The sequence below is a fragment of the Hippocampus bargibanti genome, linkage group LG19 (assembly GCF_051943395.1).
Source record: "Hippocampus bargibanti isolate YZ-2025 linkage group LG19, ASM5194339v1, whole genome shotgun sequence".
NCBI classification, from domain to species: domain Eukaryota; kingdom Metazoa; phylum Chordata; class Actinopteri; order Syngnathiformes; family Syngnathidae; genus Hippocampus; species Hippocampus bargibanti.
In genome coordinates this window covers 8519389-8532549 of record NC_142752.1, presented here as the reverse complement: position 1 = coordinate 8532549, position 13161 = coordinate 8519389, and the positions used below count along the sequence as shown (strand labels likewise).

Here is a 13161-nt window from a genome sequence, read left to right as displayed (position 1 = left end):
GAGAGAGAGAGAGAGAGAGAGAGAGATTGACTTATCTCGTATTTACATGGACTTTTCTCGTATTTTACATCAGATTGCAAGGCTTTAGACAAAAAATAAATCAAGAAACATTATGCAGGCTTCCTCGTATTGCCTCCATGACGCTGGAGGAGAGACCTTGAGCAATGACACCTTGCATGCAGCAATATTATGTGGGACACAGACACACGCGCAAAAACGCACAGACACGCGCGCACAGCACCTTCGGAAAACAACATGCTCAGAACAAACACCCCAACAGACTCTTCACGGCGGGTACCGGCTTTGTCATTGCCCGGCTGCAGTCAGCCTCTGTCCCGCTACACGGCTAGTCGTGGCTACCCCCACCATCACAGATCGTGGAAACATCAATACTCTCACCTCTTGTGCATTTCAAGCCCCCGCGCGCTTGCACATGCACACGCGTCGAAACAAACGGGTAACGTTTTTTTTTTTTTTACCTGCGATCGTTGCAAGCTCAGCGTTACGCTAGCGAGTTAGCTATCAGCGAGGAATTGTCTCCAGCTGTGCATGACATAAATGTAACGCGTGCTGGCCGAATCAAGTTTTTGTTGTTGCAATCTTAAAAAAACACGAGCATTGCATTGCATTACATATCGTTTTAAACACCTATGAGTAGATTTGCAAGCTTTTCGTGTTTTTTTTTTTTCATAATCCACGAAGAAGAAGGATGCTGAGTACCCAGAGGAGTCCGTCAAGCAGTCCAGTGCGGCTCGTTGGTTCCCTCCCCAGCTACCTCCTCTTGGTCTGCTGCAGTTGTTGTTGTTGGTGGTCCCGATGCTCGTGGAGACGGAGCAGCGGACGTCCGACCCACAAGCTGCTCTTCTTTTTGTTATGCTTGATTGCATGTGAGAGAGGTAGGGGTGGGGGTAAAGAGAGCGAGAGAGAGACAGAGAGAGAGAGGGGGGGGGTGAATGAGTGCGCCGAGTGAGTCATCCAGCCCAAGCACATCCAGCTCCTCCCTGCCTGTCTAACAGCTGACGAGTGGAGCCGCCGTCCCTTGATCCGGGCAAACACTAAACTCCCAGCCCTCCACCCCACACACAGTAGGATGCACATGTCACCAAAGAAATAACCAATTTCTAATAACATGCATGGGAGTAAATGGTTGCACAGTGACCATTAAAGCTTGGAAAATACAGCCCCTATTCTGTGACTGTAAAGTGTCCTTGAGAGTTTTGAAAGGCGCTTGGAAATAAAATGTATGATTATGATGATGATGATGATGATGATTATTATTATTATTATTATTATTATTATTATTATTATTCGTCAAACATATTGTGCATCCAGCACAGGAATGTCTTGATTCCCATCGTCTCAAATTTGGTCTTGTATGACTTTGCCGTATCCAGTCTTGGATCATCAAAACATTTAAAACAAGCTTGTCGCCCAGTGTGGAAAAATTTGATGTATTCACTGCGTTTTTCAAGATGTTTGGTTCAGGTATGTTCGAGGAACAATCAAGTTGCAATAATATCAAATCATTCTGGATTTGTTTTCATGGTGGTTTTTCAGGGATAAGCGAAATAAACAGTAACCCAAATAGAACTGTACAGTGCCTCCATTTTTCTCAATATTTTTGTGATGAAACTAGTGCAGCGTGAGACAAATTCCTTGTGTGTTCTACATACTTGGCAATAAAGATGATTCTAATCTCAATTGTGAAGCGAAATGAGCCACCAAAAATGACAAATGTCAGAAAACTATGCTCTTATTTTGAAGTACTGCAAGGCCCCACATGGCATCAATCACGATTTGGCAACAGCGACGTTTGAGATTGTAATATTAACATCAGACAGTAGCTGCCGCAATGGCCAAAGATAAGGCTGTAAAAACGGAGACCACGCCCATCACCGGGGGTTTTCAAAGTTGACCTTAGGAATAAAACGCATGCTATATCCAGAAACAACAATTTGAAAAGAATTGTAATGTGAACGAAAAATCAACACGTGATGACTGTAACCTTTCCCGACAATTTGGATGCGAATAATGACAATGCAACGCTACCTTCAGATCGCACAAACTATACCATAAACATATGGTACGCACACACACACTTGATGAATGCAAAGGAAAAATGACACTGTTGCACGAACGGCAAAAAAATAATAATAATCTGTCGCGTTATAGAACATTGCAGAATATTGGCAAAGCAAACAAGAGTCAAATAGCTGCAGGTGATTGGACTGCACAAATAACACATAAGCAGTCACGCAACAGGTTTTGGGACACGTCACACATAGAAAGGTACAGACGCTCCCCAACTTACGAACGAGATCCGAACGGTTGTTCGTAAGGCGAATTAGTTCGTAAGTTGCATCAGTACTATATTTTGTATGGCATGTATGTTTAAGGCTTATATAAGTATGTTTAAGGTTTATATAAGTATGTTTAAGGCTTGTGTAAGTAACCTGTATTAGTTTGTACTGAAAAATAAACATTTTATAAAATATACGCTCTATAAAGATATGTACATGTACAACTGGAGAGAATACTACATATGTTACTACAAAACTGTTTGTATGTAACGTTGTTCACAACTCGAATGTTCGTAAGTAGGTCTGTATACACACCTAAACAAGGCGAAAACGTACAGGATACAGACACTCCCCAACTTAAGAACGAGATACATTGATAACGTGAATTCGTTTGTATGTTTGCATCAATGCTATATTTTGTATGGAATGTATGTTGAAGACTTACATAAATATTTATTTATGTAAATATAATTTATAAAATATACGCTCTATAAAGATATGTACATGTACAACTGGAGAGAATACTACATATGTTACGACAAAAATGTTCGTGTGTACCGTTGTTCGCAACTCGAATGTTCGTAAGTAGGGGAGTGTCTGAATACACACCTAAACAAGGCGAAAACGTACAGAATACAGACATTCCCTAACTTACGAATGAGATACGTTCCGAACGGTTGTTCGTAAGGTGAATTTGTTCGTAAGTTGCATCAGTGCTATATTTTGTATGGAATGCATGTTGAAGGCTTACATAAATATGTTCAAGGCTTGTATAAGTAACCTGTATTGGTTTGTAGAGAAAAAGAAACATTGAAAAATACCCATGTTCGTAACTTGAATGTTCGTAAGTAGGGGAGTGTCTGTACTTGCTTGTCTTAGTGTCACTGATGTTCTGTGGAAGTGGAAATATTCTGAATAGCTTTTCCTTTTAGTAAATAGTTTATCTTTATATGTATAATGCTCAGACCGTCGGGAGAACAAAGCGCATGCATAGAGCGGACAAGATGTATAATGTATGGTCCATATGTATGCACTTTTGTGTGAATATTTGTCCTACCTTAACGGCAGCGTGTTGAAGAGCCTCATTAACGTCTACTCCAAGGACACTTTGTTGCCAACCTCGTCCTCCGACTGTGTTTACGTAACATGCTCAATCTTGTTAAAGCTGGTCACGCAGCTCATTAGGGGCGACCTGAGAAGGGGAGTTGCATATGTTGAACATATTTTATTCTTTTGACAGCTTGCCACAAGAATAAACAAAAAAAGTGAAGTGGTGTGATTGTCAAGGTGAGGGTCTCAAAATGGGCTTTGAAGGAAAAAGGTTCCAGGGAAGGTTTCAATCAGCAAAATCACACGATGACAACCTAATTTATCTGTTCCTTGGTTAAACTGAGGCCTTAGAAACCTTTCATGAACTCATTCACTGCCATTCACCAATTTAATCGGGAATTGAAAATATGACACCATACCAGAATTTGTTTGGGTTTTCCCCGCGGCAAAGTTGCACAAAAACATGTTTTAGCTCTAAATTATAAATGATTAATTTACATTTTATTACTGTTAAGTTCTACCTTATTCTAGTTTTCATGATTTCTATTTCTTTAACTCATTCACAAAGTTATTCAGGAATTGAAAATATTACTGATAGCTCGATTCCCAATTTTTTCCTGATTTTGTTTTTCATGCTTGGGTGCTGATAAAGTGCTGGTCACGGCCTCTGGCAATGTTTTTTCGAAAAGTGGGTTCATTTCCCTTTTTTCCATGTCATGTTAGTGCTATGTTCCAGCATCAGCTGTTCTTCAAGCGCTATATAAACCAATATGTATGTATTGTATTGTATTTGGACAGCCACCCTCATTTCAAGCTCATATAACTCAAGATGCATATCATTTAGGAAGTCACTCTTTTTTTCCTGATTAAAGAAGAGAGTGTAAGGTTTCTAACGCTTTATTGAATGTTTCGTAGTCCTAAAACTCAATATTCTGTGGTTCCTGGAATTCAATTAACAATGACAAAAACCCTGGCACTGGAGTGGACACATTTTTTGCACATCTGGCAGTGAATGAGTAAATCATAAGGGACGTGGTTTCAAATCACATTCTTCAATGTCATAAAATGTAAATGGACAATGAATGTGAGACTCACCCTTCAGAGTAGACAGCAGGTGTTTGTCTCTTCATTTTGCCGGATATAAAACAACTGACTTTTTGGTGATAACTCCATTCCTCTTCTCTGATTATTTGTCATCACAGAGGGAAAAAATAGCCCACGTAATCCTCCATACGCTCACTGAGCTGAAATCTGAAATCTCTCATCCGCCACAGCAGCAAACAATCCACCAAGGCATGCAGAGTGTTTGCAGCAGAGCTCGTCCACCAGTCGCGCTCCTCTTGGGAATTCTTTGAGAATATTTGTTGCCAAGGCAATGACAGGAAGTTGGTGGTTAAGGGCTTCCCCTTCTTTCCAGGCACACACGGAAACAACACCCCCACTCTGACCATCATCAGTGTAGCAGACATAATGTCCACCGCGTCACAAGTGTCCTGCATTTGTCACTATGGAGACTTTTATGATTATACAGTGTAAGCATGGCAGGCTGGTTCACGGAGGACTTTTATGCTGCTTAGTTTAACAGGCCCTTTTAAAGGACAACCGACGTCTCCGGACAAGTTGTGTCCATAATTTGTAAAATGGCTTCAAATGACTTCTACTGAGCGTATTTTAATAAGATTCCACCGCATATAGCTATATTTTACGTTTTAAGACTCGTGCTGAATATTCAGGCAGTCTTGTTTTTGAGTTGGTGACGTGACGTCACTAAAGGAACGCCCCTGACCGAAAAAAAGTATTGTAGTATTGAAAAGAACATTGTAGCAGTCCTTCCATCATGTCAATGTATTTTGCTGTACTTGTTTGGTCTGAAAACCTCATGTTGCACCAAAAAGCCGCCAGAAGAGCTAGGGCGACCAAGCTCCATGGAAGGAATTTATCAGCCTGTGGAAACGGGTTGATTAAGTCCTCACAGGAGCTTGGGCGCCATTTTCTGCCTCTTTTTGGGTGATACATTTGCCCCCAATGTTGCCTCAAAATGGCACGGAATAAATTATTGAATTGATTGCAAACGTATGCTTTCCTCTTCAGAACTATTTGAATCATACACATAACTGGATGAGTAACAAGAAAGCATATTCTCCTAATCTGAAGCCATTGTTTTGATTCTCCAGCAATGCAAGACGTCTTGGCGTGACGTCACGAACTGGGGGCGGGACTTTCTGAAAATGCCCAATTCGCAGCTCAATTTTTTTTGCAGATTTTGGACACTTTAAGTCATTTTTATTGGTGTTTTGCATTTGAATAAAAATATCATACTACGTGTTTTGGGTATTTTAGATGCTATAAAACGTTTTTCTGATGTCAGTTAAGAAACAAAAAAAGTGACGTCGGTTGTCCTTTAAAGGTGAATAAAACTATATCTATCTGTCTGTCTGTCATCCGTCTATCCATCTATCCATCTATATGTATCTCTCTATCTATCTATATGCACAGGTTGCAAAACAATCCAAAATGCACCCTTGGAATGTACAATCATTACAGCCATATTTATTTTTAATTACAGAAAAAAAATCCCTTTGCACAATACTGTTATTTGATCCACATCATATATTCACCTTTACTATATATATATATATATATATATATATATATATATATATATATATATATATATATATATATATATACACACACACATGTACACACAGTACTATTCTAGAGTGCAAACGCGTTCAAATGCAAGAGTGCAGGATTGACACCTTCAATCAAAGTAGTCAGTCAAGAATATGCATAAATTAGTAACCTCGTGAATAAAAAATACTTCTTTCCACCCTCTCTTTTCTGTGATCAAAATCATACACTGCTTTTCACAAGTGTTAGTGTGTCAGTAGTGTTTGCCAAAGTATTCAGCATTACACAGCTTCTTATAATATTCATCGTGGGAAAATTGTTGGGGGAAGAAAAACAGCAACAAAGTCATGGGGCTCAGGAATCTGAACAATTCCTTACCTTACTACTACAACATTAGTTCGTTTTTTTTTAGGGGGGCTGTGCTATCGCATTTTCTTGATAGTTTAGCTTCATGTATATAATAATGTTCTGGACCTAAATTAATGAAAATAAAAAATGTCGCTGTAAATTTAGATTGAATCAGTGATTTAAAAACACTACAGGATATGTGCCTTGGTTATGTATTACGATTTTGGTTAAAAACCAAAGACACCCACCAAAAGACCTAATTATATGTACCAGATTGCTCAAAATCGCTACAATGGACTACTTTTGTCCAAATTAAGCTCATTTACTCATTTTCATGAAATCAAATTGCAATATATTGCGCCACGGCAGCGGCGGATGTTATTTCTTTGGCCTTAGTTGCTTTTCAGAATAATCGAGGATGGGTGGCCCTCCTAAAATTGCAACAGGTGAATTTGCACATGCAGGATTGGGACTATGCAACTTGGCCTTCACGGTATAAAAGTGTTTCCGCCATCTTCAGATATTTTTCTTTTTTTTTGTGAATGAACCCACTTTCTCAAATCAGTCACTACAGAAGTAACATCACATGTATAGTTTGAGTACATGCAGAAACTGTACACATCCTTTTCAAACGAAACATTGCACAAACATTGATCAACGGTGAAAAGGTGGCATTCAAAGGAAATAGCAGCATTGTTCTGTGAGAACAAAATCGATTGATTCTGGGTTAACCTTTTCTGTCACAATGTCGGGAGGTGAGCGCTCAGTGCATTAACAAAAAAAGTAGAGGAGAAAAGGCCCACCAGACATCAACATGAAAGAAAAATGTGCAATAGTTCAAGTTATTCCTCACAATCGTTAGTGACACAGTGCGGCCGCATCCAAAACGGCGACAACCAAACAAAGTTGAAATACAAATACAACAGGAGTACAATTCACACTGGTGGTCCGGATCACAGCTACTCACCGGAATGAGTCTTCAGATCAGTTCACAAACACACCTAAGGTCCACCTTTAAAGGGGCGTGTCGTAGACCCGCTCCAGCGAGGCTTCCTCTGCGTCATCCTCCGATTGCGAAGTTTTATGGTTGAGCCGCTCGGCCGTGGAGGAGGAAAAAGCGGGCGGATGAGCATCGCCTGGTTTGGCTTTGCTGCCGTCCTGGACGAACTCCTGGATCTCCACAGGTAGTCGGCGGAATTTATCTTGGTACTCCTGGTCCAGGTCACTCTGCAGCTGGGGATGAAGAGGCACAAAGTGTGAATTCCAATGATTACAGATGACAGCATTCGTTTTACTGCTTCCCAATGATAGCTGATTTCTCTGTTTAACTACCCGAGTGGCTCCCCCGGGGAGCAGCGTAATTAAAAGAGCAACGGTGTCGCAGTCTTCTGGCAAGCCAACCGCATTGGAGCTGAGATTATCCAAAACACGTTGTGCTTTTGGGACAAACTATACAATTTTCAATTTGGGGAGATTTGTGGACATATCTGTTGCCAAGTAATGGCAAAATGAAGTTGATTATAAAAGGAAGCCCCGCTGGTTGGGCTAAAAACGTTCATGTGACATGGACGACTACAATGTCTCTTTGGGATTCCATCTATCCTCTTTCACATGTCCATATTTGAGTCAGATCGTTTCTCAAAAACAAGGTCCGGTCTCGCAGTGGATACATTTTTAATTTTTGGTTTGGACTTTAGCTGGCATCATGCTAGATTCACTTTCGCGGGCCGAATAAAATGATGTGGTGGGCCAAATTTGAGCCCCAGGCCTTGACTTTGACACCTGTGCTCGATGCTTGCATGTATGTGTTTTTTTTAATTGATTGATAGATGCACCACACTTTATCTTTATATGAGATGCCCCAAAATGTTGGACATTTACTGTATTTAATGAGGAAAGTAGAAAAACAAAATACAGGAGCTGCTGTAAAGGAAGACACTGTCGCGGCGCCATCTTGAAGTCAGAACAACAACAAAAAAACTAAATAACAAATAATGTGACACAACACAAAAGACACAGAAGGTCATTCAATCTAAAGCACTTTATGAACTCTGTTGCATGAAGCAGTTCTAGATGAAAGAGGAGAGGATCAAAGCATTCTTTTCACCAGTGGATCAGGGACGTCATGGTGAAATGTGCATGTCTGCTACTAGCTAAATGTTGAAAGCAAACACAAAACTGTAGCATCCATTGAGGAAAAGAGACATCACATCTCTTGTCCCACGTAAATCCACTTCAATTCCAAGCGGCGACAGATCCACATACGCATCGGCGCTCTGCGTTGACGGCAACATGTGATGTTGTAATGCTGCCCATGACAGGCACAAGCACAATCGCCCCAGAGCTGTCCAGCGATGACAGTAAAATGCATTCCACAATCCTCCCAATCAAAAGCAGTGCTGGCACGTTTGTCCTGCCGAACCACTCAGCAGAGTCTCCTCCTTGATGAATGCTGTGGCCAAAAATGCTGAAAAATGATCCACGTCCGTTCCACATGACCCACAACAACACAAAGTGACAAAAGAAAACACAAAAACAACAAAAAAAGCAAGACTCATCAGAGCACTTACTGACGGCTGCATACTCGAGCGCCATATTGGACTTCTGAATAAATGCCAAGCTAAATCAGAATGAAAACAAAAGTCCTATTTGAATGAACCAAATTTCAGCAATTGGCTATTTTCAGTGACATACATTTGTTGTCATTTGACCAAATCATGTTCACACTGTCAGACATGAAAAACTCATTCCTGAAGTAAATATTGTGCAATAACTCCTATAAAGACGATTTTGGGAGTCTTTGCAGCATCTCAAGGTCACCTTGTACGCCCCCCACGCTTCCCTTCTTCGTCTCCCTCCCATCCTTCTTTGCGCCTCACTCTCAGTGTGGCTCTCACACAGCGGACATTGAGCTCATCACATCACAAGCAGATGGCCAAAAAAAAAAAAAAATAAATGCTACTGCGCATGACCTACTTAAGGGGTGGGACCATCTCGGCGTGTGTGTGACTGTGCGTGTTCACACGTGCAGGCCTGCCTGGCGCATGGCATGAGCAGCCCCTGATTAAAACTGTCATCTATCACCCCTCTGATGACACCCTGGCATATGCTAAGGAAGTCAGAGTCAACTACAAAATGTGACCATGCCTTAGTTTTGACAATGGGAGTTGACAACATCTGAAAAACTCATTCCTGAAGTAACAATTGTGTGATAACTCCTAAAAAAAGAAAGAAAATGACAATATTTACAGTGAATAAAAAAAAGATTGCGTCTTTGCTATTAGCTTTGGTTAAGGGGGGATCGTGTTCATCGATTATGCCGCATTCCAAGAAGATTGGAAATTGGATTAATCTCACACGGATTGTACAAACTGCAACCTCAAAACATTCCAGGCGAATGCAAGCGTTTTATTTTGCACTGACATTTCTACACAGCAGTCATCGAATCAATCCAGTGTTCTTCCATCCAGTGTACCGTTTGGTTCGTGGCCGCTACAAAAATGGACAAAATCAGACTTCAACGGACAGTTTGGACGGCGGAAAAAAATCATTCGCACCACCCTAGGCACTCTCGAGGACTTGCACACTGCAAGACAAGGGCGCGGAAAATCCTACTTGACCCTCCGCACCCTGCCCACCACCTTTTCCAACACCAAATCTAGCAGACATTTCAAGAGCTTCTTCCCCTGCCACCATTAACTTTCTAAACAGTAACCAAATAGAACTGCATAGTGCCTCTGTTGCGTTCTCCACTCTGGGAGTCGGGGGAGATACGGTGTGGTGTAATTCAGAAAAAAACACAAGACAAGCGGTCTCGACTCAACTGTGGTTTACTTCGAATGCCCAGAGGAAATACAAAACGCATGCGCACAACAACTTCCTGTCCAACAATGTAAAATGGTCCGACACGAAACACTAAAATGTATACCATTTGTAAACCATGTGATTCTAATCACAAATATATATAATCTTTACTTTATGAACTAAATACCAATGCAATTGCACTGTACTCAGGTACATCAGTAAAACATGTGTGCACAGCTATACCTGTAACCAAAATACTGCTTTTATGACCACTGAGGTGCATTTCCAAAAAACAAGGTACTTTTTAACTTGTCACACCTCTTTGCAATTTAGCACAACCCTGCGGAACAGCATCCCATTATAATCATTGGAGCTCCAGCTCTGTACTCACTTTAAATACTGTCTGCTTGATACTTTGCACATTGTCTCACAGTTGTTCCTGAGAGGTAGGAATTACATTAAGGGATTAGATTAGATTAGATTAGATTAGATTAGCCTTTATGAGTGTCCTCCATGCTTATTTGTCATGTCTCTTTTAGGATGATACGAGTGCAGCATGTTCTACCAGAGACAAATTCCTTGTGTGTTCTACATGCTTGGCCAATAAAGACAATTCTCATTCTGATCACGTGACAGCTGTGTGAGAGAAGTTAAATGCCGTCATGGATGAAACAAGGTCAGAAAGTAAAGTTGGCGTTTGCCCTCTGACCAACATTTGCATTGGACGTCCACCAGGTTCCTCAACGTGCCTCCTTCCCCCCCTCTTTCGTCTTTCAACATTAGTCAACAAATGTGTGTGCGCCACACACCCGGCCGGGCAGCACGTTTCCTAAAATACAACAAGCAGCATGACCTTCTTCAGTGGCTGTCCTCCTTTCGAGGAGCTGTCGAGGGAAAGGGAGAAGCTTTCCAATTTAGCATCACTCTTCTGTGTAAAATACCCGAATACCTGGACGGGGGTACATTTGAAGATGCCAGCTGCCATGAAGGAATTTGACAAACGAATTGGACGCTGAACAAAACGGTTGGTTCAAACCACAGTAGCCCACTTCAATTTTGGAGATGGGCCTTTGTGTTTTTTTTTTAACTTCCTTTGACAGTTTAATTGCCAAAGCCACAAATGCACATAGGATGGCTAAGAAAGCTTTCAGTCTGTCAAACACGTCCCCATTAGGCTTGAAAACTGCAAGCTTACTTAGAGACGATAAGAGGGTCATCATCATAGAAGAACTGTCTTGCCCATTGTGTCTGTGTGCATGTGCGTGTCTGTGTCTTTCCCTGACTTCACTTTCCCTTCCCCGAAATTTTCTCGGCAACAGCAGGAATGTAGAAAAAAAAGAGCAGTCATTCCCACCATAAAAGGAGGAGTTCCAAAGGGAAGCTTAAGATAGGACAGTTGCTAAACTCATTACTTATAAATGGGGTTAGACTGGAAATGCTCAGTTTGATGTTAATGGAGACGTTTAAAATACAAAAAAAGTAAAAGAAATACATAAAATAAAATATTATTAACGCATTCACTAACAGAAGTGCAAAAATGAGTCCACTCCATTGACATGGTTTTTGTCATTGTCACTTGAATTCCAGGACTTACCGAATATTGAATTTTAAGACTACATAAACATTTAATACATTGTTAGAAACATTATAATCTCTTCTTTCATCAGAAAAAAGAGTTAATTCCTAAATGATATGGGTCTGGAGTTATGAGCTTGAAATGAGGGCAACGGTCCAAAATATAATACATATTGGTTTATATAGCGCTTTAACAACAGCTGAAGCTGGAACAAAGCGCACACAAGGGAAAAAAAGGGAAATGCTGGCCCCTTGTGGAAAAGGAAACAAAAAAAAAACATTGCCAGAGGCCATTGCCAGAGGCCATGGCCAGCGCTACATCGGCACCCAAGCATGAAAAAACAAAATCCGCAAAAATTCGGGAATGGAGCTGAAAAGTCAGATTTTCAATTCCTGAATAAATTTGTGAATGGCAGTGAATGAGTTAAAGAAAAGGAAATAATGAAAACAATAATAAGGCAGAACTTAACAGTAATAAAATGTAAATTAATCACTTATAATTTAGAGCTAAAACATGTTTTTGTGCAACTTTGCCGCGGGCGACGTGGTGATGATGTCACCGTTCACACCCATTACGCCGCACACTCACAGCAGGGTTTTTTTTTTTTACCTTTGGTCTTTCATCCAAAATTTGCTGCCGTATGTCCTTGTGTTTCTCCTGCAGTCGCTCCTGTCGTTTACTCTGCGCATCCTCCAACTACACGCACAAGAAATTGAGATTCAATGGAAGCTTTTGTATTTGTGTTGCTCTTAAAATGATGACATTTAGTCTGCGTTTGACCGAATACAGAAAATCAAAAGCTTCAGATTTTGAGAAGCTATTGTAACGCCTGCAAGTTGGACGAAAGGCATTACGGTCAATCGTCCCTTACCCGTTTTATGTACTGCACCACTTCATTGACAAACGACCTGTTTATCTCCAGTTTCTCTCTGCAGGCAACAACGGCAGCACCAAATCAGTCATTCCTTTATCGACGCCGCTACCTTGTGGTCACATCAGTACACTACAACACTCACTCCTCCGTGACATTTTTGTCTTTGGACTTGGCTTCGTTGATCTTCTCTTGTCTCTTTTTGTCCATTTTTTTCTTCAGGTCTTTCTTCTCCCTGCAAAGAAACAGCCGGGGGTGAGATATATTCCCATGGTTTGTGATATGACAAATGCTGTACGATGCGTTTACTTTTCACAGATGTCTCTCAGCTTTTTCATCTGCGCACCCTGAAACTCCTCGGCGAGGGTGTTCAGTTTCTCCACCAGCTGCGTACAAATAAAGAAGAAAAAAAATTGTCATGCAGTGCAATCAGAAGAAATAAAGATGCATGTTTCTTATTTCATTGTTGCTATGTGTTTAGAACAGTGCTGGACAGTCAAGGCCTCCAAATCCTTCTCTGCTGGCCTAAAAATATCTGAATCACGAACTGATGTTAATTATATTTTGTGCATTATTCT

The 13161-nt window shown here is 40.8% G+C and overlaps 2 protein-coding genes across 3 annotated transcripts in view; both read right to left on the bottom strand.

The window, feature by feature from the left end:
* The window catches only part of plcb4b (phospholipase C, beta 4b), a 46996-nt gene extending 41918 nt beyond the window's left edge, over window positions 1-5078 (bottom strand). Inside the window, exons 1-3 of the mRNA XM_089022192.1 lie at window positions 4446-5078; window positions 3358-3492; window positions 721-876 (exon numbers count right to left, since the gene is read on the bottom strand). The gene's annotated coding sequence lies outside the window, so the exon portion shown is untranslated. The remainder of the gene's footprint in view (window positions 1-720; window positions 877-3357; window positions 3493-4445) is intronic.
* Window positions 5079-6050: 972 nt separating this feature from the next.
* The window catches only part of plcb1l (phospholipase C beta 1-like), a 59082-nt gene continuing 51971 nt past the window's right edge, over window positions 6051-13161 (bottom strand). Inside the window, exons 28-32 of one of the 2 annotated variants that reach the window (XM_089021904.1) lie at window positions 12893-12969; window positions 12729-12818; window positions 12584-12641; window positions 12322-12408; window positions 6051-7565 (exon numbers count right to left, since the gene is read on the bottom strand). In XM_089021904.1, coding sequence (XP_088878030.1) covers window positions 7347-7565; window positions 12322-12408; window positions 12584-12641; window positions 12729-12818; window positions 12893-12969 — 531 coding nt within the window. In that variant the 3' untranslated portion in view covers window positions 6051-7346. Of the gene's footprint in view, window positions 7566-12321; window positions 12409-12583; window positions 12642-12728; window positions 12819-12892; window positions 12970-13161 lie in introns of those variants that run through there. The other variant, XR_016118442.1, reaches the window with a different exon arrangement.